General features: G+C 50.3%; 11 protein-coding genes across 11 annotated transcripts; 7 read left to right on the forward strand and 4 right to left on the reverse strand.

Moving 5' to 3' along the window:
- Positions 1 to 568: 568 nt before the first annotated feature.
- Positions 569 to 2,647, forward strand: A1O5_01570 (uncharacterized protein; the record flags this gene model as incomplete). The annotated part of the gene is made up of 1 exon (XM_007742186.1): positions 569 to 2,647. The coding sequence occupies one exon, from the start codon at positions 569 to 571 to the stop codon at positions 2,645 to 2,647; it is 2,079 nt and encodes a 692-aa protein (XP_007740376.1).
- A 751-nt stretch (positions 2,648 to 3,398) lies between these two features.
- A1O5_01571 (uncharacterized protein) lies at positions 3,399 to 3,848 on the forward strand (the record flags this gene model as incomplete). The annotated part of the gene is made up of 1 exon (XM_007742187.1): positions 3,399 to 3,848. One exon carries the CDS (start codon positions 3,399 to 3,401, stop codon positions 3,846 to 3,848), a length of 450 nt encoding a protein of 149 aa, XP_007740377.1.
- Positions 3,849 to 4,636: 788 nt separating this feature from the next.
- Positions 4,637 to 6,370, forward strand: A1O5_01572 (uncharacterized protein; the record flags this gene model as incomplete). Its single annotated transcript, XM_007742188.1, has 4 exons — positions 4,637 to 5,052; positions 5,129 to 5,894; positions 5,958 to 6,134; positions 6,185 to 6,370. The coding sequence occupies 4 exons, from the start codon at positions 4,637 to 4,639 to the stop codon at positions 6,368 to 6,370; spliced, it is 1,545 nt and encodes a 514-aa protein (XP_007740378.1).
- A 712-nt stretch (positions 6,371 to 7,082) lies between these two features.
- Positions 7,083 to 8,119, reverse strand: A1O5_01573 (uncharacterized protein; the record flags this gene model as incomplete). The annotated part of the gene is made up of 2 exons (XM_007742189.1): positions 7,083 to 7,160; positions 7,253 to 8,119. 2 exons carry the CDS (start codon positions 8,117 to 8,119, stop codon positions 7,083 to 7,085), a joined length of 945 nt encoding a protein of 314 aa, XP_007740379.1.
- Positions 8,120 to 10,562: 2,443 nt separating this feature from the next.
- On the forward strand, positions 10,563 to 12,697 carry A1O5_01574 (uncharacterized protein; the record flags this gene model as incomplete). Its single annotated transcript, XM_007742190.1, has 5 exons — positions 10,563 to 10,802; positions 10,880 to 10,960; positions 11,013 to 11,635; positions 11,690 to 11,866; positions 11,917 to 12,697. The coding sequence occupies 5 exons, from the start codon at positions 10,563 to 10,565 to the stop codon at positions 12,695 to 12,697; spliced, it is 1,902 nt and encodes a 633-aa protein (XP_007740380.1).
- A 477-nt stretch (positions 12,698 to 13,174) lies between these two features.
- A1O5_01575 (alcohol dehydrogenase) lies at positions 13,175 to 14,435 on the reverse strand (the record flags this gene model as incomplete). Its single annotated transcript, XM_007742191.1, has 6 exons — positions 13,175 to 13,470; positions 13,524 to 13,718; positions 13,774 to 13,887; positions 13,939 to 14,085; positions 14,141 to 14,219; positions 14,277 to 14,435. The coding sequence occupies 6 exons, from the start codon at positions 14,433 to 14,435 to the stop codon at positions 13,175 to 13,177; spliced, it is 990 nt and encodes a 329-aa protein (XP_007740381.1).
- Positions 14,436 to 15,384: 949 nt separating this feature from the next.
- A1O5_01576 (uncharacterized protein) lies at positions 15,385 to 16,239 on the reverse strand (the record flags this gene model as incomplete). Its single annotated transcript, XM_007742192.1, has 1 exon — positions 15,385 to 16,239. The coding sequence occupies one exon, from the start codon at positions 16,237 to 16,239 to the stop codon at positions 15,385 to 15,387; it is 855 nt and encodes a 284-aa protein (XP_007740382.1).
- A 1,522-nt stretch (positions 16,240 to 17,761) lies between these two features.
- On the forward strand, positions 17,762 to 18,690 carry A1O5_01577 (oxidoreductase; the record flags this gene model as incomplete). Its single annotated transcript, XM_007742193.1, has 5 exons — positions 17,762 to 18,049; positions 18,110 to 18,221; positions 18,274 to 18,375; positions 18,431 to 18,492; positions 18,541 to 18,690. The coding sequence occupies 5 exons, from the start codon at positions 17,762 to 17,764 to the stop codon at positions 18,688 to 18,690; spliced, it is 714 nt and encodes a 237-aa protein (XP_007740383.1).
- Positions 18,691 to 18,754: 64 nt separating this feature from the next.
- A1O5_01578 (oxidoreductase) lies at positions 18,755 to 19,081 on the forward strand (the record flags this gene model as incomplete). The annotated part of the gene is made up of 1 exon (XM_007742194.1): positions 18,755 to 19,081. One exon carries the CDS (start codon positions 18,755 to 18,757, stop codon positions 19,079 to 19,081), a length of 327 nt encoding a protein of 108 aa, XP_007740384.1.
- A 181-nt stretch (positions 19,082 to 19,262) lies between these two features.
- On the reverse strand, positions 19,263 to 21,685 carry A1O5_01579 (uncharacterized protein; the record flags this gene model as incomplete). The annotated part of the gene is made up of 13 exons (XM_007742195.1): positions 19,263 to 19,331; positions 19,382 to 19,447; positions 19,496 to 20,026; positions 20,078 to 20,149; positions 20,198 to 20,338; positions 20,388 to 20,529; positions 20,577 to 20,645; positions 20,694 to 20,807; positions 20,855 to 20,976; positions 21,025 to 21,097; positions 21,145 to 21,167; positions 21,216 to 21,462; positions 21,510 to 21,685. 13 exons carry the CDS (start codon positions 21,683 to 21,685, stop codon positions 19,263 to 19,265), a joined length of 1,845 nt encoding a protein of 614 aa, XP_007740385.1.
- Positions 21,686 to 22,354: 669 nt separating this feature from the next.
- A1O5_01580 (uncharacterized protein) lies at positions 22,355 to 23,774 on the forward strand (the record flags this gene model as incomplete). Its single annotated transcript, XM_007742196.1, has 3 exons — positions 22,355 to 22,542; positions 22,594 to 22,856; positions 22,972 to 23,774. 3 exons carry the CDS (start codon positions 22,355 to 22,357, stop codon positions 23,772 to 23,774), a joined length of 1,254 nt encoding a protein of 417 aa, XP_007740386.1.
- Between the last annotated feature and the right edge of the window lie 976 nt (positions 23,775 to 24,750).

Consider the following 24,750-nt stretch of genomic DNA (forward strand, 5'->3'; position numbering starts at 1 on the left):
CAGTGGGAAGAGCCTTGCAATTCCATTGAGATGTTGACGACATCCGACGTGAGATCAATAGAATCACGTGCCGGCGAAATGTGCTCGGCAGGTCTTTTCCTCGATTGCCGACTAGGCATCTGGCCAGAACGCTTTTTCTCGGACCAAGTTTGCCTTCGTCCAAGGAAATGGCCAGAACGCCAAGGTTATACCGGTATCTATTAGGCCATATCTCGGGGATTCCCCACCAAGCATGCATGCCCCAGCCCAGGGGCCCCAAAGTTCACTAGGTTTAGCTCGTGGGTTAGTTGGTCAATTAACTAGTCCCTCAAAACGCCCCCCTCCCACCCCAAGGGCCCTCAAATTCCTACTGAACCCCAGCAGCTCTCAGGATTTGATTCCTCCTTCCTAGCTTCCTGTCACTTCATCAATTCTCGATCTGTGGCGGAGGCTTCAACGCAACTCCGTTCAGTATCCTTGTGCTCGATTTGTACCTCTAAATCCCCATTCACACGGTGTTCCAAAGTGAGCGTAGCCATTTGAAGGGTTTGATCGCATGACAGTGCATTGTTGTGGTGAAGAAAAAAAAATGGCTTGCGGGAGCGGCTTGCATCTTGGGAGAGAATTGCATTTGAAGCTGTACCATGACGCGCAAGATCAATGCACTACGACCATCAAAAGCGTTGATTATGCCGCCAAAGGTCTCCTGGAAGACGCGTTCTGGACACAGGCGAATATATATCCTCCACTCCTTCGCAAAAACCAGATCGTTCCAGGAACCGAGGACTACTCGTTAACCCTGCATCTTGCTGCCTTAGCTCTAGGATTGCGCCATGCAGACTGTCGCCGCAGCGAACTGGCAAACTTCCGGCCAGAAGGTCGCGAGTCGTCCTTGCATCGCCTACTGCGAACCGTAATTGATAGTCAAATATCAGCCGCGGACACTCTCGATGTTATACAAGCCGTTGTTATATTATCCAACCTCGAATATTCGTCTGGAAGGTATCTTTCGGCGACGTCTTATCTTCATTATGCATTTGTGCGTATTTCGAATCCAGCCAACGATGGGATTTCTCACGAGCTGAGCTTTTCTGACGACAATGTACTCCTCCGACGAGCTGTGCTTAGAACCTGCGAGTTTCTGCAAATGCAATGGATGATCTTTCACCCAGAAACTCGTTTTGGACTGCACATACCGCCAGCGGTTACAGCGAGGCTGTCGCACAACTCCAAAACGAGCCATTCTTGGGTCAAATATGGTGGGACCAATGACACCTTCTCAATCCATCATGCCTTGCTCGACTTGCTCGCAGTTGTGCTATCAATCACGCAAATCTCTGCTCCTCCAGCAGGCAGCTACCACGAAACAGTCTTTGCTCAGCTTTGCAAACTGGAGACCAGGCAGGCACATTTTCGCCGAACAATCCCAGAACGGTTTCAGTGGTGCAAGGACACTTGGCGAACTGCGTCCGTCCCGATGTTCCTCCTGCATTTGCAACTTTGCGTGGTTTCAGTGCTGCTCTATGGAAGACTGGCGCAAGCTGCAAAACTCAACTGCATCGACGAACTTCCCCACTCTCTGGACGAAATATTGGGCAGGTACTACGGTAGACTAAAGCGAGGGGCTGATAAGTTGGCATGTTCCATCCCACGGTTCTTTGAGCGTTTCGACACCCACTTTGCCCCTGCAACCATGGTGATCCAACTGGGTGTCGCTCTGAACGCCCTGCTAGACGTGCGCAACGCTTATGGTGTCAAGGAACAAACTGCTGTCTTACCTGGGCTCAAGTCTTGTGTCGCAGCTCTCGACAAGCTGTCCGAACAGCATAAATTGGCCCGGGATTTGGCCAACCTAGCAAGCAAGCATCTCGCGTCACTCCAGTCACTTATCAAACACGCTTCCAAGTCCGCAGTGCCAGCCCCAGGGAAAAAGAACTCTTTTCCAGGGGATGCAGCACGTTCCTGGCAATCAGCAAGCCCACCAGAACTGACCATAAGTGATCCACTTGCAAATGCAGCTCGGCATGATACAAGCACTGTGAGAGCCCAAAGAGGGCCGCCTTTCACAATAACCTCGAGCGCGCCGCGGGCACAGTCTGTCGAGATGCCCAAACCTCTGATTTGGATAAGTCAAGCAGCAGTAATCGAAGATCCAATTTTTCCAGCGTATTCTCGAGAGATACTGGCACTTTTCAACATGTATAGTAATGAGAAGAATGACAAGCCTGTGGAAAGCTCCCGCGAGCCTCGAATTAGTTGGCTTGCCAACGACACCCACGAATGGCAGCGAAGGATAAGCCAACGAGACATTCCTGAGAAAGTTGCCTCGCCAACATTCGTAGCATCCGACTCCCAAACGAGCTTCAGCCCTCCAAATCCGATCGGAGATCAGGGTCCTACATCGGGAAACGTCTCGCAGTCACCAGATCTCCCAGCAACAGGCGACAATGATAACGAGTTTTCCGACCCAGCGGTGCTAGGATCACACGACTTTGACGTTGATGCTTTTTGCTCAGCCATGAACGGCCAGGATTTCAATCAACCAATGGATTGGATCCCAGAGCTTGATTTTGATTCGTGGATTGACTTGCCTGTGCCGGACATACTAGTTCCGCCGATATTCGGCGAAACGGGCACTCAGAATAGAAATGGAATGAGGGCATCATGAAGACCAAGTGCACAAGATGCCACCTCGGTGAAGGGCTCAGTTGCTGTGCCCAACGTTGTCAAACGAAATTGCATTGAAGGAAAACAAAAGCCCCTTGGTGAACTATCAGCGACACTGTCGCCAACGGCGCATTGGGAGACTAGGTATTTGTATATCGAATATAGCTAATGTATTGGGTACTTCTAGAATTCGTGCACAAGTCTACTAATCATGGCCAGTACAGTATCCATGTCAAGCGATACTCCATTGGCCACGATTAAATCCATATCATCCTTGTCTTACAGCCAGAGTCTCGCCATCCTCTTTTTCAAGTTATGCACCTTGGGAGCCGATATGCTCGGCCCGAGGAATCTTTGGGAGAGCCAGTGACAGCTAGAGAAGAGATGACAAACCCATCGCTTGTGCGCTAGTACCGGATCTGCAATGTTATAGGCCAAAGACTGCAACCTCAAAGAGATCCGTTTTTTCAATGTGGCTCGGACTACAACGACTTGAATATCTTCACATTTTATGTTGCCGGCTTGGCCTCCAGCCTCGGCTTTCACCCTAAAAAAGTCGACGTACACGTTCAACAGGCTTTTAAATGTTCTGAACAACAAAGTTTCCTTCGCAAGTTTCAGCAAAACTTACCACTGGCAAAACATTGGGCTTCAACTTGACAAAGTAATATCTGTGGACAGCCTCCAATCCCTCAATTGAGTTTTCGACAGTCTCGTCTTGTGTCCTGCTTCTTCTGTGGACTCTATGAACGATGGCAGCTGCAGGCATCACCCAGAAAACGCGCGACACTACCGTTGAAACGCCAACAGCAATCATCTCCCGCCATGGCAGAACGACCGAGAACTCGATGCCAGCCAAGGCCCTGGGCCTCTTCTCGGGCGAAGTCTGGCTCGATCTGATCCTTCGCTCAGACCAGGTGACCATCGGTCTGGTCAACTTTCTTCCCACTGGCAGAACCAATTGGCATCGTCACGAGAAGGGCCAGATCCTAAGAGTTGTGGGCGGGGCGGGCTGGCTCTGTGATCAGGGCCAGAAACCGCGACGCATTGCCGCAGGAGATGTGGTCTATTGTCCACCGGGTGTCGTCCACTGGCATGGTGCCGATGATGGAACTTACATGATTCACGAAGCGACCTCTTTCGGCACGACCGAGTGGTACGATGAAGTGAATGAGTTGGAGTATGCCGCAAAGGAATCATAGGTAGAAACTGAAAATCATCATTGGTTTTGGATGCGGCCGTGATGCAGCATGGCGTTTGCTGCCACTAGAAGACTTGTTCTCGGACACGAAAGTGGGCTGAGCATAGAGCCTTGGAGGCTAGACTGCAAGTATTCCACGATTGGCAGATGTAACCCATCCGATGTGAACCAGATTCCTGCCTAATTATCCGCGGCTTGACATTCCGTTGGTCGCTCTTGTAACGGTAGTTGCACGATACTATGGGAATCGTGTTACCCAGATAGTCCAAAGAGGCACCTCAAATGACACTTTCCTAGTGTCATTTGACCCTTCGTATTGCTGATTTTTACACAGCGTGAGGCACCTATTCAGGTGCCTGCCACATTATAATCTTTGCACTCCGACGCATATTATACCTGTTCACCTGCCATATCCATGGCATGAAGATATCCCGTCGAACTAACACGCAGCGGAAACGCTTGGCAGCGCATGGTGAATCCACTTGACATCACATCAGCCTATCATGGACGTCCCTCTCCCTTTGATCCCGCCCCTTGCACGGTGCGTCTTGGCAGAGCTGGGCACCCCAGTCCTGACCGATTCACCTTGCCAACGTCGCATCACCTCGGAGATCCATCTCTCCTCAATCATGCCACAAACATTGTCATGAGAAGTCAGAACCGAGGATTGAGTCTATCCGAGGAACGGACAGTTGGCGGCTTCAATATCTATATATTCTAGAGCTACGTCATCTTGAAGATGAACGGCATTTCTGCCTCAAACTCTACTGCATCATTACGGTAGCAATCATGAATTCGTACCAACTGTGGTGCCTTCTCTACTGCTCTTGTGGGGCCCTTTTCTACGGCTACGACTCGGGTCTAACGACCTCGATTATCGCCTACCCCGAGTTCACAGGATACTTCAAGTTCAAATCCTCTACCTTGGGCGCGCTCGGATCGGTGTACTACGCTGGGATCGCCATCGGCGCGGCCACGATCGCATACTTGGCGGACAAGTTCGGACGAAGGAGAGTCGTTCAGATCTCATGTGCGATTTCCGTAATCGGCGCTGCCTTGCAGACCGCCGCTGTCAACCTTCCTATGCTTCTTGTGGGCAGAGTCATTGGTGGGATCGCTTGCGGAATTATCTGGTCGTTGTGCCCCATGTACCTCAGCGAGTTGTCACCACCTCACCTCCGTGGTACAGTTGGATGTCTATACAGGTACGTGGACGCTGCACGGCATTGCTTCCCTGCTCTTGCCTCCGCATGACGAGCTAACCTGTGATGATGAATTTAGCATCACACTCAATGTCGGCTATGCTGGCAGCGAGTGGATGGGGCTGGGTTTCTCGTATCTGCATGGCGGTCAAGTCAAGTGGCGCATTTTCCTGGGGCTTCAAATTGTCTGCGCCGTCCTAATGTGTTTGGGGTCGTTCACTGTATGCGAGTCCCCAAGGTGGTTGATTGCGCAAAAGAGGGATGACGAAGCTCTACGGGTTCTGGAAAGACTACATCAAGGCAAGCAACAATCACTTGAGGATGAGAGAGAGCATAACAGAATTCCCTTCTACAGAAGAGAATTTAACCAAATCCAAGCGCAAATTCGCTTCGAACAGGAAAGCCCTCAGGTGGGAATTGTGGCTGCGATGGAACGACCGTCGTACCGAAAACGCATCTACCTTATTGTCTTCTTCTTCGTCTTTCAACAGCTGACGGCGGTTAATGGCCTGCAAAATTACCAGGTTATCCTCTACAGAACACTCGGGCTGGGGGGGAAGATGCCGCTTATCCTGGTGGGTGTTTGGGGCACTACATCGCTCATCATGGCCATTCCGTGCATGTACTTCCTCGACCGTTGGGGCCGTCGACCAAACTTTTTCATCTCCATGTCGATTATCCTCGTTTCCACCACTATGTTGATTGTCTTCTGGGCAAGGTACGAGAAGGGCCATAACACGAACCATGCGCTAGGAAGTTTAGCCCTCTGGAGCATGTTCATGTGGCTTGTTGGCTACGGCTGGGTAATGAATGCCTTCGGCTATACATATACCCCCGAGATTTTGGTAAGATGTTTTGTCACTTCTGGTGGACGTTGACTGGGAAGTGGCATCTGCTAACTTTTACAGCCCATGGAGATCCGCGCTACGGGCATGGCTTTAGGATACGCGGCCAAGACTGTGACCACAATCTGGGTGGTGCAAGTCACTCCCGTTGCAATCAGGAACATCAGCTGGCGGTTTTTCATCATCTTTCTTATCTGTGACGCCTTTTTCCTTGTGGTGTTTTACATCTTTTTCCCAGAGGTGAGCCTCTTTCCGCTACTCCTGCTGCACAATGCTTACGTTAGTAACAGACCGCCAATATCCCTCTCGAAGAAGTCGCTGCGCTTTTTGGCGATAATGTCGTCGTCAAGCTGGATGACGCTGAAAAAGTCCCTGGACAGATCGAGAATGAGATCGAATGCGCCAACCACAACGAGAATCCCGGTGCAACACAGCACAAGTCGATCGTCGTCGATCACGTCGAGGTCCTCAAGTAGGACCCATTAGGGGACACCAGAGCTTCGATGTCTTCGCAATGCTTGAGATCCAGTCGAAGACCAAAGTAATGTTGGCTTCAGCGCTTGCCTTGTGTGGGAGACGCTTTACAATCAAGATCGCAAGAGCCCTAAGCCAGTGGGATGTGTGGTGACACCGTCCTTGGGCTACAAGTATTGAACTAATGCGAGTCTAGTCTAAGTAACGTCATTCAATCCTTCATATTCTCAATCTTTGTTTGCAAGTTCATTTATCGGAGCGGGACTTAGCAGAGTGGAGATGGAGGCAAGATGCATATGTCTAAAGCTATCCGGGTAGCTTTATCAAACCAATACAGCTGCTAGGTGCATGTGCACGCATTTAGAAACACGCTCTGGCCTTGATCCTATATTCATTGGCTTGAACAAATTCCAGTGCCATCATTTCCTTCAGGTAAAGATCGCCGCCCTGCAATAGTTTAAGAGAGTAAAGTATTGTACTCTATACAAAATGCATCAGTTCACATTAAAGCTCAAGCTGATCTGGACAAAGATATTGAGTGACGACGATCCACTCCAGATCCAAATCCAATTTCCGGGGAGCCTTCGTCGTTAATAGGAGAAGGGCTGCTGCCCCAGTATACGGCATATCAATCAATTGCCAAATGCCAACCTCGCCAGTCACGATACAAGAGTTGCTATACTCCCCCAGCTCGTTCATACCTATATGCCATAGCTACGACCCGTTTATTTTTGGCCCTAGAGAGTCTAGCTCGTCGTTGATAAGTAACCAAACGACACTCTGATCAAGGGCCTACCGTCCATGGAAAAGGGGTCAGCAAACTGGGAAATAGAGGTGAAAGAACCACGAGAAGAGTCAAGATAGGCGCGTTGATGAGTACTCACCGCCGTTCTAGGGTTATCCGCCGCTTTCTGGTATAACGACACAGCCGCCTTGCCCATCGAAGGATAAATGCCGACATCCCAAGCAGCATCAATGCCAAGCGAGACGTCCTTAACCGACATCTTCGGCGCGAAGGTGAGCTTGAAGCCATTGCTGGAAGGAGAATCGGGGATCACGCCCGGAACGACGTGGTTGTGGTGCAATACCCACGAATCCCCGGACGACGCCGCGATACATTCGTACAGGGTGCGCTTGTCGACGCCCTGCCGGATGCCGAATGCCATTGCCTCGGCTGTGACAGTAGTGTTGCAGATGGCGACGTAGTTGTTGGCAATCTTGCTTACGAGGCCCGTGCCTAGTTCGCCACAGAAGTGCACTTTCTCAGGCATGCCCATCCAGCATACAATGTCGAAGACGCGTTTGGAGACAGGGTCGTATGCCGGGCCTCGTGGTCGACCGCACATGAACGATAATCTTCCTGCTGCCGCGCCGCCGATTCCTCCGGAGACGGGTGTGTCGACGTACACTCCTGCTTTCGCAGCGGTGATTTGGTGGCCGATGTCCTTGGCCGTTGCGACATCGATCGTGCTGCACTCTAGAAAGAGCCTATCGGGATCACCTTTGGCGGCGATGACTCCGTTCTGTTTGTCCAGGTAGACTGCTCTAGCGTGCTGGCCCATCGGAACCATCGACATCACGGTGTGAGACTTCTCAGCTACTTCCTTGGAGGAGTCGGCAATGATGACTGAGCCGAAGGAGCTGAACTCGTCTACAAAGCGTTGACAAGCGTCTTTGGAGATATCGTAGACATAGAGCGTAGCGGACGACGGCATCATCCTCCTCACATTGCCTGCCATGCCGAATCCCATGTTCCCGATGCCTGTATGCGAATCGTTAACCACAAGCAAATCACTCATAAGAACGGGGATCGTCACCGATGAATCCAATATCTTCCAACATCTTGACCTGGCCTATTACTCGGACAAGTTGAAGATGTGTCTATTGGGCAGTATCTCGTATCGACGTAGCGATAAAATTCGGTTATATTTCCCCACGTTTTCTTCTCAATAATCAAATTTAAAGGCGACAGCTCAGACAGTATCATTATAGTGCATACCGAAGAATAAAATGGCTTGCCGAGGACCGCCAGTGAAGTGGGTACCTGCGTAACTCTTCCCTGTGCCAAGTTCAGCTTTTCATCGTGGTCCGAGGTGAATCTCGATTTTCCGCGGTAATTGCGGTAAGGAGAATGCAAACCGATAGATATCAAGAGTTTCGTGTGGGCTGGTGCTGCTTGAGACAGGCGCCTCGCACCTCAAATCTTGGCTTCTAGAGGCTGTATTATAGGCGGTCCTATAGAATACCTAGGCATCTCCTACCACCTGAAATATGAATACAGAACTATTAGGTCTTTCTGGCCTTTCCGGCCTTTATGCTTCAGTGGTGATACACCGTGCCTTCGTTCAATACTGGACTAACCCTATGGAGAAGTGCTGCCAAGTACCGAGTACCGAGTACCTCGTAATGAACTAGATAATAAGAAGTATTAGACATCTCGTCCTACGCTTAATAATGTTTAGGAGAAACGGACACCGGTATCAGTTTTAACGAAACACAGTCCATACATATATTGATCTATCCTCGCTATTCTAAATCTCGCTGGCAACGATTCTCTACTGGCACAGCCTTGATCCTTCTGTGCATGCTGTCGCTGTTTTATGCTCGGAATATGCTCAGTTGGTCCTTCCAGCCTTGAGACCTCTCATCCACAGCCAGGATACTAACCCATTTTTGTCCTGACATGTGACCAGCCAAATCGCCTTTCTGCTACTCCCCCATACCAGGCTATTATCAGCACAGCACAGCCACTTTGCCTTGTTACACTATGACCTGGGAAGGAAATCTTACTCACCGTGACTCAACTACTTGGGTGATTTGCTTAGGTGGAATAGCGTTTACAGTCTTCTTAATGGGTCAGTAAAGGTGGTCAGGACGGACTGGTTTAGCACGACAGGCGGCTCAAGGTCTTTGATACACAAATGGTGACGGCGACGTCACAGATCTAGGATATTGAACTATAGGACTTTTGTGATTAGGAAAACTAAACGCCAGCAGCATTTGGTGGTGGCTGTTTCTACCAAGTATTCAAGCGAAGTCGCTCGAAGCTGCTGTCTGGAGACATTTCGGAATGCTTCCTGTAGGGAGGATTCCACGCGGCTGGCGGGGGGGCTGGTCGCTGCAACTGCAGGTGCCGCAATTTAGCCAACTAGGTTAGCCAACCAGGCAACTTAGGGTGGTCTTCGCTAAGAGATGCCATGCCTATGACGGCACCTAAGCCCCCTAGCCAGCCTAGTGGCCCCTGGGATCCCCTCCTTCTCCAGTCCCCACAAACTCAGGATTGTGACTCGGGTTACCATCATATCACATCCATTCCTTTCGTTCAGCTTCGCTTCGCTTGCTACGCATCAAGCAGTGCGCGTCAACTCCCAAGCCTAATACGGAGGGAGGGTAATAGATGTTTGGCTCTGCTACTTATTCTGTCTGAAACACCAGAACGCGAAACCCTTGCACTGATGGCATCGACCGAGGACACGCGCAGTGGGGAGACTGGCTGGAGCGCTTCCGATGTCACCTCTCCGGCTCAAAGACGGAAGCGAAGTTCAAGAGCCTGTCTACACTGCCGTGTACGAAAGGTCCGCTGCGATGTCACGCTAACTGGAGTGCCCTGTACGAACTGTAGGGCTGACGCACAGCCATGCGTTATTCCGAAGAGATCAAGAAAACAGTGAGCTCCTCCCGCTTCAACGGGCATGAAAGAGTTGAAGGTGTTGATTTCTTCATAGTCGGTTATTCAGCGACTCGTCGCTATACACATTGCAGCTTGGTGGTCAAGTTTCCCGCAACACTGCTTTTGCTACACAGGATCAAAACACGCGGCAAAGCCAAGAATATGCAGACAATGGGCTGCGAACATCTACCAGGACATCGATCACCCCGACACTCGAGGAAACATCACAGCACTATGGCCTGCAGGGCGAGAGATGGCAGCTTCTCCGAGAGCACCCGTCGCCTGAGGCACTTCCAACCACACGGAACGAGGCGCCTACAAGTGATATTCCACTAACGGCCGCCACTTCACAAGCTGACAATGCTCAACTTCCAGCGCTTGAAGTTCGATATTTGGCTTCTGGAAGGACGGCGAGCCCTCAGCAAACGCCTGGACAAAGGACAGATGTGGTACAAAACTTCCAAAGACCGAATTCGAGAGATCACATAATTCTGACAGACTATCCCTTCTTGGACACTGACTTCATGTCGCGCGTACCACCTGAGGACTTCGACTATCTAGACCACATTGGCTGCTTCCAGCTACCTCAGCGAAATTGCCTGGACGAGCTCGTTCGAGCGTATTTTCTCTACCTCCATCCACATTTACCGTTGGTCGATGAAGGCAAGTTCTGGGAGACATACCTCAACCGTCAATCTGTTGTTCACCTCACTTCTCGCGTGTCCCTATTGGTTTTTGAAGCAATGCTGCTGGTAGCATGCAGCGTGAGTCCTTGCTTGGTCCCGCTTACTCCATTTATCTGGGGGCGTTGGGCCAGAAAAGATGCTGATTTGGACAAAAGTTCGTATCCTCCTCTACGATTCAAGATATAGGCTTCCAAAGTGTGCGCGAGGTGCGCTCGGTGTATTATCGTCGCGTCAAGGTTGGTTTTGATGTCTCGCCCTAATTCACGTCCAAGCTTAATGTCTACGTAGGCCTTGTATGATTTTGACATCGAGAGAAGCGACCTGGCAAAGGCCCAAGGGGCATTATTAATGACCTTCCATGTGCCACTCAACAAGCCACAGATAAATACCTACTGGCTCGGCATAGCCATTCAGCTCGCCAGAGTGGAAGGCGCGGACCGATACTCTACATATGAAGCTAGAGACTCCGCTAAACACAATCAACTTAAACGAGTCTGGTGGTGTTGTATAATCCGCGACAGAACTATGGCGTTAGGACTTCGCAGGCCGATATCTATTTCTTCAGCATCCTTCGAAGAAGCATGGCCGCCGCTGACGGACGATGATTTTAAGAGCGAAATCGGGCGATCATGGGTGGGCAGCGTTCCGGCGAAGATGAAATTGCTACATTCATTGTCAGCGCTGTGCAAGCTTTGTGCTGTGCTCACCGACATTCTTCAATTACTATATCCGACCAATGGAGTTCAAGCCATTGGAGATCGTCTTGACTTTCTGAAGCGCATTTACACGTGCACTGACGAGTTGCATGAGTGGCATGACGGAGTGGTGAGCAACAGCGGACTACATGATCAACACGACAAAAGCTTTAATGTTGTCGTCCTCTTCACGAGTCTTCTCACCATCTACTTCCAGTAAGATGCCTTTATCCGTGTATCACTGACAGTATGTTACTAATCACGCTTCAGATCCGCAAAAGCTGCACTGTGCAACTATCGAATCAGACTTACATTGAACAAGCCTACGCAATACAACTTTGAACGGCTGCAAACAAAGAACGAACTTCAGGCTTCCCTTCGCGGCATTGCACAGTGCCTACGAGCGATCATCGATGCTGGGATGATAACCTACTCTCCCGTTAGCATGTGAGTTCTAAGATGTCTCCTGAGATGACTCAAACTAATCCACGCTTCAGGGTGGCTTTCCTCGCGCTGCCGTCAATCTGCTACAACCTGGATCTGAGCAGCCGTGCAAGCACGCAGAAAACCACCCACGGCCATGGTGCCAATATATACCAAGATTTTCTGCGAGTGCTCCAATTAAGATATGAAGGTACTGATAGGGCCCTTAACAACATGTCAAAATTAGTGGGTCATATGAACCTAGAAGATGCAACTTCGCCGTCAACTGCAAGATCTAGATCCGAACACACCCCAACAGGATTGAAGGGGTTGAGCCGCCCCTCCGAGACATCGGGTCCTGCCAAGAGCGCGAGCGGATTGGATATCGTGACCTCTGACCCGCAAAAGTACATTCAGATGAGCGACACGCTGGATTTCTTTCTGTCCCGTGGTCGGTTCCCTACGAAATACGATAATCCACCAGATCTTCTCTCATCATCGGACGAAGCTGATGGGTCACCTAGCCCAAGTTTAATGAACGACTTGATAGCCGGTAGAGAGAGAGACACTGTGAGAAAGACCCACAATCAGGCTGGCCCTGCGGAATTGTCCAGTCGGCCTGGCATTGGAGACCCCGCCTGGGCAGCCTCATCCATAGAATCGAATGACTTGATGGCATCAAGCGAGTTGGTGACAGGCAGTGCAGAGCTTTCCGCCATGCTTACGGATGATCCCTTTGGCCAAGCTGTCACCAATCCGGACGGATTCTCTTTCGAAGACTTCATGACCGACGGACCAAATTCGGGAATCGAGCGATTGCAGAACATGCTTTATACATATCCTGATTGGCCGTGACGGACTCAAGCTTTCATCTGCGGCATTGGCTGCCGCTGCTGGCCTTGTTCCCACCAGTTGAGAAGAATCACCATCGTCGGCACTTTTAGTCACTAATCACATATTTGCTCTAGGGCGTGAGTTTCGATACATAAGAGCTTTAGGGGAGCTATGCAGGATGTTGGCCCATATGAGTCAAATTTCAAAGCATCAATGGAGTTGGCACCTTCAGGACTTAATCTGGATATATACGTTGCACCAGAAAGCTCTCATTTACCATCAGGAAGAGACAGAACAAAGCAAATATAGCGGTGGACGTCTCTCTCCTCGGAAAAGACGACATATTTCAGAAGCCAGAGTCTCTGATCAAGGTCGAATAGTTCCCTTCATACCCGGGAAGGTCGTGGCAATGCAATTGGAGCAGTTTTCGGCTATAAGAAACTCCCAGGCATGAGGTACTTAGGGGTTGTTTAGATGCCTAGCGACTGACGACTCAGCTCAATGACCCACTAAAGATTGCGCCCTTTTGCTGTATCTATTTCCGTGTGGCTTTGCCGCATCAATAATTCTTCGCATTTCTTGTTGTTCCTCTTCCGTCAGGTCGATATCTCTGGAGGCCCAGTTCTCCTCCAGTCGTCCCGGCTTGGTCGTGCCAGGAATCGCAATCATTCCCTGAGCGGCAACCCATGCGAGGGCTATTTGAGCAAGAGTGCAGCCTCTGCGAGCAGCCAGCTTCTTGAGCGCTTCCACAATGGCTTTATTTTTGTAAAAATTGTCGCCCTGAAATTTTGGGGCTGAGAGAAGTAACGTCAGTATCTGATAGAGTAATATACCTACAAGAGTTTACCTGTACGACGAAAATCATCTGGCGCAAAGTCGTCCGGCGTCTTAAAGGGAAAGTCGTCGACAAGCCATCCGTGACCAAGAGGGCTGTAAGCCACGTACGCTACACCCAGTTCTCTAGCTGTAGCGATCAGGCCGTCTGATTCGTGCAAAGTCTCAAAGGCTGAATACTCTGCTTGAACAGCGTCGATTTTTGCGACTGTAGATAGTATAAGAGAAGGTTAAAAAATAATCACATGGTCTCTGCGACTCACTCGAGTTCGCCTTACGCAGCGTGTTGGCTGAGCATTCTGAAAGACCGATGTACTTGGTTTTGCCAGCCTTGCGGATCTCGTCCAGTGCGCCAATGGATTCTTCAAGAGGCGTTTCTAGGTGTATATCTTAGCAATGGAGACAAATCTTACCACCAACACACTTACTCGGGTCAATTCTGTGTAGATAGTAGAGATCGGGCGCGAAACCGAGTCTTTCAATCGAGCCCTCGATATATTCTTTGATGTGAGAAGCTGAATTCGTGACCGTCATATCCCCACTATTCAGACAGTTGAAACCGCACTTTGACGCCACTGACTGCGCATGAGTCGTGGCGTTTCCAATCAGTCAAATCTTTCTGTCACGTACGAAAAATTTTGTCCCGAGCGTTGTGCTTTCTAATGAAGTCACCAAGAAGTTTCTCGTTCACACCAGCTCGGTAGACAACCTGTTTCGTAGTCCTTCAACATCGTTGAAATCCACAGCAGCCCAACTTAGGACTTACCGCAGTGTCCCAAAAAGTGCACCCTAGCTCGAGTGCCTTCAGCAGTACCGGTTCGGCATCTTGCAGGCTCAAATTGGATCCCAACCCGAAACTGAGGCCCATCGCGCCAAATCCCGGGGAAGGAATTTGGCGGTCGGCGAACGACAGCGTTTTCACCATGACTATGGTTAATTGACGATAGTTGATTTCGTTCCGTGAGATATCAAGCTGAAGAGAAGTAGTGAGCAATCTCTGGTAAAATAAAATGAGGGAAATGTCACCGAAAAGCTGTTTTCGGATTTATTCACATGTCCGTAATAATGTCCGCGGAGCAGTGGCTGGAAAGGTCTACACAGCAGACCGATAACCAAAACTTTAATTTGAAGGGGTTAATACAGCCGAAACCAGTGGTGTCGATTGTCAAGAGCACCGTGTGGAGGAAATCATGGAGCCCGGGCTCCTAAGAACGTCATCTCGTCAGTACAGCAGCAATACTAGGTCCTGCCATTTTTTTTATACCTATTCGTCGAGAATGTGGTGAACTCGTCCTAGGTGTCATTCCATCAGAACCCAGGTGACCGCGTCAAGACCGGCCAATGAAAGTTTCCTCGACTTCCTTTGCATGCCTTAGCATAGCAAGCAAAAGTCCGAGAGAATTTTACAAACAAAACTTATCTAGACCGGAGCTTATAAGATGGTACATGGGATGGGTCGTCCAACTTCTTAATCAAGCAACAGGACATTCGTCTCCATTCAATCTGGATGGAACTCGGGAGTCTCGCTCCCTCGAGTTACCGTACTCCTACGAGCATCCTGTATGTTGATTACAGCTACAGCACCTCCCAGAGGCCGATGTGATACTCAGAGAAGATACATTTAGTAGCAAATCGTTTGAATCAGATCATGACATTTCTATCGTGCCGGTCGAGTCAGTAAAACAAACGCACACCTTCATCTAATATCCTTGCTTCAGACTCGGAAAGATCCCAGTGCTATCATTCCAGATTGAGAGGAGAAATCTATCTAGTTTGACAGCGACCCATGTAGCTCGGTAGGTGGAAAATTCTGCGGTGCCATCATGTGATGTGTTAACCTACCCTACAGAGTTAGGGCCATGCCAACATATTAACTAGAAAACTGCAATACTTCCTCCATTTGCGCTGACTTTGCTTCCTGTGACCCATCTGCCATCTCTGCCGCACAAAAATCCCACCACGTCTGCCACATCATCAGGGTTGGCCAGCCGTGGAATGGCCTGTCTACTGACCCAAAACCCTTGCAATTCCTCCCACAACTTCGGTCCAAACTGCTGTGGTCCCGACGTTTTCGCGAGACCCGTGAACACGCTGTTGGCGGTACTTCCGGCCATGAAGTCAAACGCGGGATTTTTCCCGCCAAATGCATTGGCATAGCAGCGAACCATCGCTTCATTCGCTGCTTTTGTCGAGGCGTAGATGGTGACTGAAGGGTCGCAGTTTAAACTCTCAGCGCTGCTGATGAAGACAATTCTACTTTCCCTCCTGAAGCATCGTCGCTTCACCAATTCGTCCACGATCATCGCCGGCGTTCGGATATTACATAGCAGCATTCTGTCTAATGTCTCTGCCTCGAGCTCAGCAGGGTATGTGCGTTCAGCCACTGCGGCATTGTTGACGAATATGTCTGTGTAGCCATCAAATTCGCACTGAACTGCATTTGCGATCTTGCGGTGTGCTTCAAGATCCGTCAGGGAGAGGACAAGATGCACCACTTTCGGAGGCTGCATGTCGGAGTGTGAATAGGCGGAGCTGACCTCGTCACGCAGTTTGTCGATATGCGTGCTGACGCCTGTGGAGGTCGCCAAAATGCCGGCACCACGCCTAGCAAGGTGAAGCGCAATCGCATAACCGATGCCTCGACTCGCCCCCGTGATGATCGCAACTCTGCCGGCGAGATCTTGCTCGCGGGCATGAGCTTGCGGATGCGGATATGGATATTCGGACATGTCACAAGTCTTGCTGGGAGGGAACAGCGCTCGTGGGAGCGGGGATTCGTACACAGAGAGTTTAACTCTGTATCAAACTGACACAGTGAACGAATTGGCAAACATGCAGGGGCAACATGGCTGTTAGATGTTAAAGGGCCCGGCCTGGCTTTCTGACTCCTATTTTACAGATCCAGAAGATGAGAATGGATAGATCCAATACCATTTGCCGTGAGGAAAAGCTGTCCTGCCCTGGGCGTTTCTCATCTCGTGTCGGATATAATGAGAAGACCATTTGAAGTGCGTCACGGAGACCGACATAATCGGGGATATGTGCGGTGGCGTAGACGGTCGAATACCCTCCGTGGAGCGCCTGGCGGGGTTAGCAGCGCATGCCGCCACCAGAATCCTGGTCCTGTTGTCGAAGAAGCTTGCCTCGTCTCCTTTTTTTACTCATTGCTTTATGGAACCGTGGAACACACCAGCGAGATCGGTGTCGAAGAGAGTGTTGGATCTAATTGTGGAAGCAAAATTCGATGACACTCGTTGGGAATTTCCTCAAACCCCACTTGGAATCAAAGAGATCAGGCACCTTGCAATCAGGCGTCATTCAGTGGAATGCCACTGCCGATTTTGGCTTTTTTGGCTGGGGAGTGATACTGTGCATGTTAAGAGAGTTCTGCGCCAGAAAAAAAACAGCAGGACGTACATCGTCTCCTTCTAGGTACGGAATGGCGAGTTCTTGGGAGAGATAGGAAGCGAGAGTGCTCTTCCCGGAGCCGGCTGGGCCGCAGACCACAAAAATCGTCTCGTCTTTCGCTTGCTCAGTAGTCATGCGCGGTAAGTGACCATCAAAGGTCAGTGTGTAGATCTGGTCTGAAGCGGGAGAGAGTGTGCATCGCCGGAGACGTTCTCCAAGCAGACAACACAGTGGCAGCGATGAGCTCGGAGGACAACGGGATCGGCAGCGCGCAAGCAGGGTGGAAGCAAATACTGAAGACGTCGATTTACCCAGGATGAACGGAGCTGGGAGGACGGCAACGCACCGGGTGGGAGAACGGGTATAGATTCGCATCCAAGCAAAGGTAGTAGCTGTAGTTGTACATACAGGATGATCAGAACAGCTGCGGGTCAAAGCAAAACTCCGGTTCAAGTGGCATCCAAGGAATCTCCAAGCCAATTCCGGGGAACACTATCGGCCAAAAACGTTGGACATCCGTAGTCGGACATGGAGAATTTCCACCCCAAAATGTCCGGATAATCTTGGATGGGATGGAAAAGCTCCGATCATGCTGTAGAAGCTGTTTCCGGTCAACGCCGGTCCTCATCGGATGGAGGAGTGATTCAGTATGCACTGGTATCGAACTGGGGTCTTGAGCCAAGGGGCCCCGGGTCGTGATCTTTCCGGTGCGCAATGCTCTTGCGATAGAAAACCTCGAGATATAGCAGTAGAAGCGACCAAGACGCGCCTCAGCATTTCCCAACTCCCATTTTGTTTGCTTGCCGCTGTAGTCGAATGACGACGGCAGTGAACAGGTACAAGATGGTTACTCACCCTCGTCGTCTCAAGATTGCCCTGATCGGCCTCGGCCGGCTAGGTGCCATCCGGGCTCGCATCCTCGCCTTCCAGCAGCCTCGCATCGAGCTCGTCGCCGCCTGCGACACCAAGCCCGGTAGTGGTGAATGGGCCGCGGCCAACCTTCCACCTTCTGTGAAGTTCTTCGCGGATCCTGAGGATTGCATGAACAACAGCGGTGCAGAGGCTGTCCTCATTTCCACCGCGACGGCTACTCACGCTCCCCTCATCTGCCGGGCTCTTGACCTAGGTCTCGTAAGTCTGCCAAAAATGGTCTATCTATATTCTGGAACCCTTAAAGCTGACTGCTGCCAGCATGTTATGAGCGAGAAGCCGATCTCGGTGGACATCATCACGACTGAACAGGTCCGCGCCAAGGCAGCGGCCAATCCTCACTTGAAGTTCCTGGTTCCTTTCTGTAGACGATGTGGGTGCCATGGGCCTCTGTGCTTGGGGTGTTTGAGGCTGACCTGTGTTAGACGATGACTCGTACCGTGCAGCTAAGCTGCTGGTCGAGAACGGTGCACTGGGCGAGATTCACGCTGTCGAGACCACCTGCCTTGACCAACAGGACCCTTCTGGTAAGCGGTTCCTCTGACTTTCGTACCAAGAATATCCTGGCTAATCATCCGATAGGCTTCTTCGTCACCTTTTCTGCGCAGTCCGGAGGCATCTTTGTTGACATGGGTGTTCACGATGTCGGTCTCTCACATCCCTGGTTGGATTACCTCGCTGACATAACACAGATTGACATCGGCCGCTACTTCCTGGATGTCAAGTCGGGCTTCACCAACCCCAGGAAGCAGGTCAACAGAGTCATTGCCATGGGTCAGCAGGCTGTCTACAACGACCTTGCCAAGTACGGCGACCTGCGACAACGGATGGGGTCTGGTTGAGTTTGCCAATGGCAAGGTCCTCACCACCCACCTGGGCCGCACACTCACCAATGGGTTTGAGGGCATGACCCGCGTGTGTGGTACCAAGGGTCACTCCGTCATCAATGGCAATTCTACATCGAACCGTGTCGAGATTCGTGACTCATACGGTGTGCGCACAGCCACTACCGCCGACGCGTTCATTCTCTACGATAAGTCGTTCATCAACGACCTTGCTGAGTTCGCTAGTGCCGTCCTCGACAACCAGCCCCTTACTTGCACTCCAGATGATGCCTATGAGGCGGCAAAGATTGCCACCGCATTGCAGTACTCGTTCCGCAACGGTGTGCCAGTCTACTTTGACGATAATGGCCTGCCTATCATGGAGGCTGCCAAGGTCAACGGTCACTGAGCTGGGGTGGCGATGGTTTTGAGCGTGGTTCATCTGGATTTTATGTTTATCTGTACGAATCAGGGCTATTCGCAACAACGAGCGCCAATACGACACTCTTCGACCAAGGGGGTTCATACTTCGCTGGAGTGCACATATCTTTTTCATCTCAATTGATAGATATATGAGAATTTTCACTTGATCAAGTCCTTATTTGAGCGGCATCTGGAGCAGCGTATTCCCACCAGGGGGTGCAATTGCCCATAAAGGGCTGGAAGGTCTATGAGATGCTATACTAGAAAAAGTTGAATGTTCACTCACATTTGGCTGGTCGTGGGGAGCTTCGAATATATCTTGCAGGAGCATTGGATCCCAGAACTCATGTAGCTGCGACATGTCAGCTCTGATCTTTAGCAGTCCAGATGTTAGTCTCACAAGGTCGTCCGTCGAGTCAGGCGTAACCAGAGGATGTATTGCGCTGAGCGTCGTCGTTTTTGCCATTCTCTGCCGACTTTGAGGACCCCCGAGGTAATTGTCGTTCGGCGGTGGGTTCGAAATATTTGTCGTGTGAGAAGAGGCCGGGGTCGTAGCAAGGGGAATAGTTCTGATAGTCTGACGTTCATGACCCGCCCGCTCGATGAGCCTGGTCCGCCAGCCGAGCAACTCTACATCCTCACCATCCTCTCTCTCCTCGCTACTTCTTCGCCGGTCCAGCTCAGCGTCTCGCTGTGAGTCGCTCTTTTGTGCGTGAGAGGCCATCGAGATCTTGGACGACGCTCGTGCGCGAAGCCTCACGAGCCACTGCAGGTTCCGGTTGTATCGGGGGGTACTGGCGCCATGTTGAATTAGGGAGGTGAATAAGCCAATAGCGGCATCAATCTGTGCAAGGACAAAATTGGCCATGGCATTGCCTGGATCGCGCAACACCAGCGTTCCTAAGCATAGAGCCGAACCGAATACGTGATACTAGAACAAATGTGAGCGTTTTCGGCTTCGGACGGAGGAATAAGTGCGTACCCAAAAGTTCCACTGCCTGGTGCTTACAGCCGGAAACCGTGTATGAATGTCTCTCACAATGCCAATAATAATCTGCCAGTATCAAATCACCGTTGACGGAGATTGCGAGGACGGCCTTACTGCGCAACGTTCTATCACTGTCAAGAATGAAGGTGCGTAGACAGACTTGACGCGATCAATGTCATCATAGAGGGCTTTTGCGTAATATGGTCGATGAAGGTTGATGATTGTCTCAGAGATGTTGAGTGCAAGATTCGTTTGCTAGTCGATGTCAGCTTAGAGTCAACCTTGATAGGATAGATAGATGGACTTGAAAGGAAATGGTCATCGACCTCCGGGATGGTTCTGGAGATGCTTCGTTCGCCGCTTCAACTTGAGGATACTGAGAGGGCATTGACAAGAATGCTGCTCGGCAACGTAAGGAGAAGGGGGTTTTGCGTTCAAATTCACAGCTAGAATGTTTCAGCATCCAGGGTAGTTGTCATTTGCAAATACATACAGCTTGAGATCCAAGTTGACGACGTCGGAATACGCTGGTTTCCGCACCTTCAATGCCATATGGAGAATCCTGAAGCTTGATCAGCTGTGACGCAAATTCCTGATTAAGGAAACACACTCAGCTGAGAGTTGTGATAGCTCAAATCGGAGTCTGGAATAGCTTTTTTCCCCATTCAGATTTTGTGGCTCAGAGGGGAAGGCGGTGTCGCAATGCTCGGGAATGATAGAAGATCTGTCTGACTTGAGCTCTGCCCAGGGCATGTGCGGGGCGAACCATACGGCCTTGAGAAACAATGTGCCTCGAAGATATCGGCAGCATTACACTCCCAAAACACCTTGCGCCTTTCCTCGACAACATTCTCGGGCAAATTCCAGCGACCACCGTCCCGATGCATACCCATCTATGTAGCTTATCAGCCTTGTGCCTTCACTTCAAGCGCTACGCTTACCGCTTGAACCAAACGCATGACCAGACCCCATAGCGGCCAGGCATTGTCACCGCGTCGACCTTTGTCCAAGTGCCTGTTAACCTGTCAGCGATGCAAGATGCTCCTTGCTAGCCTACCCACAGGTGCAAGTGCGCCATCAGATGCTGGAAATTGTAAGCGGCTGGCCAGAAGCGGTGATTCCAGGAACTCACAAGGGTTTGCACTCCAGCGATCGTGTTGTTTGAGAGAAAGTCCCCTTTGACCAAAGCACGTTCCGAGAGGTGCAGCCAATCTTCGGCAGATGAATCGAAATTGGGCATCTCAATGTTGAACATGGTGCCTTGAGCCAAGACGACAATCTCTTGAGGATGACCCGGAGGAGATAAAGAACGTCCCTCCGCAAGTGTATAGACACGATCAAACGTCGTTTCGAACGGTATTTTGGGAGCGACGTCATGGCTACACCCTGTCAACCGTTTGTCTGGCTTTTCGTCTCCAATACTCACTGCCAAGCACAATAGCGATAGTACGATTCGACTAGTGTCCACGCCTCGTCTCTTGGAGGAAGGCATGAAAGAAGATCCCGCGTGCTAATGCGAGCCGGCGAGGCGTTGAAAGGAAAGGCGATGGGAGTGTTGTTGGAAGTCTGATCAGGTACATAGGGATGTGAAGACTGGAGCATATCTGGAGAAGGAGCGCGAGTGATCACTGGAGTGTCCGCTACATCTTGTGTCTCCGACTAGAATGATTCAGTTTACTCCGCACCTTCAAAAGTAGATGGCAGGAAAAGTGGTATCGAATGTTCAATCACCCCGGAAGGATTTGTAGGAGTTATCCTGCAGTAGAGGAGATCGAAGTCGCTGTAAAAGGCCCGGGGAGTGTCGCAGTCGTGCTAGTATTTACCTTTTCGATGCATTCGAAAGGAGATATTTGAAAACGAAGCACCCAGCTCCTCTTGTCAATTATCATTGTGATGGAACGATCCTCTCTGGTTGTACACAGATCTATCTGTGGTATGTATGTATGTACGAGCTATCATTCTGAGAGATAACCTTCCACTGGTGCCAAGGCGCTAGTGGCTATGAGCCGTAAGGCGGCCAGCCACCCTCAGAATCGTGGTTCGGCCAATTACTCCCCGCCGCCTTTGCCGGGGGCTCACAATGGCGCCCGGCATCGGCTATCAGTAATGATTTGTTGCCAGCATGTTTGCCGACGCTCAAGCCAATGAGTAGCTTCGGTAACTATTTGAGCTGGAGAGCTGTTGACCTTGTTCCGCAGCAACCAGACTGTACGTGTCTGGAGAGCAAACATTCATTTTCCTTCTTTTCTTTCTTCACTTGAGTGCCCCATCATGGGCGACGACATATGCCGTGATTCAGCTATGTTGGGCGACAAGGTCCAAGTTGAACGTAAGGAGTTGGTAGAATTACGGATGCTCACCCACGAGGAGCAAGATGTCGAGAAAAAGCTCGTACGCAAGATTGACGTTCGCATCCTGCCGATAGTCTTAATGATATATCTCATGAACTACATCGACAGGTATGCTTCAGGCTTTCCTTATTCTCTCATGGACTAAGTTGACTTCACTAGAAACAATTACCCTGCCGCGCGTCTACAGGGTTTACAGGATGATCTGGGCTTTACAGATCAACAATACCAAACCGGATTGTCGATTTTGTTCGTTGGATATGTTCTAATGCAAATTCCGTCGAACATGCTTCTCAATTATATCGGCAGACCATCACTGTATCTCGGAGCTTGTACAGTAGCGTGGGGACTTGTGTCTGCCATAACATCTCTTGTTAAAGGGTATGGCTCAATTGCTGCCTGCCGATTCCTTCTCGGATTTGTCGGTACGTGGACCAATTTTTGTTTTCCAACCTCTGAATAGCATAGACTCCTAGAACTTTGATCTTGCTTTCTCTCCTTCCCTTGCAAATTTCCATTTTTTACTGATATCTGTCATAGAGGCTCCATTTTTCCCCGGGGTGATGTTCTACCTTAGTAAATGGTACACCAGAAAGGAACTGGCCCTTCGCATGAGCGTCTTCTACTGCGGCTCCTTGGTGAGCGGAGCATTTGGCAACCTTATTGCGGCAGGTATCTTGAGCGGATTGGCAGGAGAACGAGGAATATCTACCTGGCAATGGCTATACATCATTGAGGGTTGCGTCACCATTGTTGTTGGACTCGCTGCCGCAGTTTTGCTGCCCGACTTTCCCCACACATGGAAAGTTCTTCCTCCAGAGCAGCGCAACATCGCTAATCGGCGCATGGCAATCGAAGCCGCTGAAGCTGATCTGGATCAGGAAATGGGCATGAGTCAATGGCAAGGACTGAAACTGGCTTTCCAAGATCCCAAAACCTACGTTCTGGCCCTAGCCGACTGGGGTCTTGCGGTCGCCGGTAGCTTCCAGAATTTTTTCCCTACCCTGACGGCAACACTTGGCTATGGCCATATCGTCTCTCTGGTTCTCATCGCACCGCCATACCTGTTTATGGTCGTCTTCATTCTCGGACACTGCTACCTATCAGACAGATTGGGTCACCGTTTCTGGTTCTTCGTTTATCCCAATCCGCTAGCCCTGGTCGGCTTCATTATTTTTACGGCAATAAGTTCCTTTGGACCACGCTACTTCGCTTGCTTCCTATTTTGCTTTTCCTTTACAGCAATACCAACACTGTTGTCCTGGGCTTCGACTTCACTCCGACGAACACCCCTCAGTGAAGTGCATGAAGTAGTCTATTTTGACCATCCATGCCTAGAATAATGCTGCTTGGACTTTAAAGGTGAAACTTTTTAAGTTACTAGCGTTCTCGAGAAGATGTATTGCGATACATAGTTAGTCCTTCTGGCTATGAACTACTCGCACTACTGAGGAGAGGGGGAAGTAGGCTTGCAGCCACAAACCTGCGCTTTGGCATCTTTGACACGGGAGTCTTGCAGTCGCTTGGACTCGGTGTCCCGTGACAACGATTTGAGGCATTCGTTACGACGGTACTGGTAGGACTTACTCTCTCCCTGAAAGCTATCCTTATTCAGTGTTAAACTAAAGGTTGGGAAGTCACGTGATCCAGCCCAGCTACTCAGTACTATCTATATAGTCTACCGTAGTCCCTGTACTGAATAACGGGGGACAACCTTTTGATCACTCAACATTCAGCTGTTAACGACGAAAATACTGCACGGCGGGGCTGGCAGGGTAGAGCTAACAGGATAAACTACGCCGATACAAGTACGCTCAGGTCAGGTTTCTCATGTCCAATTGAATTGTGTCAGTTGAGTATTGTACGACGCTTTCCAATACGAGCAATCATAGTTAATACGTTGGAACTCTTTCTTAGTGGCTTACCATAATTTGTGTTGAGACTCCAACTCTGCCACATCGAGCTCTCCTGCCTAGACAGTTTAGCTGTTTGTGTTCAACTGTTTGGTCAATATCTGAGCATCTTCCGGGTTTCGATTGGCCATTTAGACTTTAATCCTTCTGTGAGCACTTGAGAGTTAGAGTCGGGAGGGATTGAGTTTGGTATAAAAAATAACAGAAATGCCTTACACTTTCTCGACAAGTGTCTTTGGTGACTGCATAACCGATGCCGCTGGCCACCCCCTACTTTTACCGTGTATCCAAATGACAATAAACACTCCATTGTCCTATGTCGCTACGACATTGCTGAAACGCCCACTGTCCGCTAATAGTCCCGGCATCGGAAGGGCGGCATGTGTCTATACTCGCGCAATCTTTT

This window comes from Cladophialophora psammophila (assembly GCF_000585535.1).
Source record: "Cladophialophora psammophila CBS 110553 chromosome Unknown aczJe-supercont1.2, whole genome shotgun sequence".
Lineage (NCBI taxonomy): Eukaryota > Fungi > Ascomycota > Eurotiomycetes > Chaetothyriales > Herpotrichiellaceae > Cladophialophora > Cladophialophora psammophila.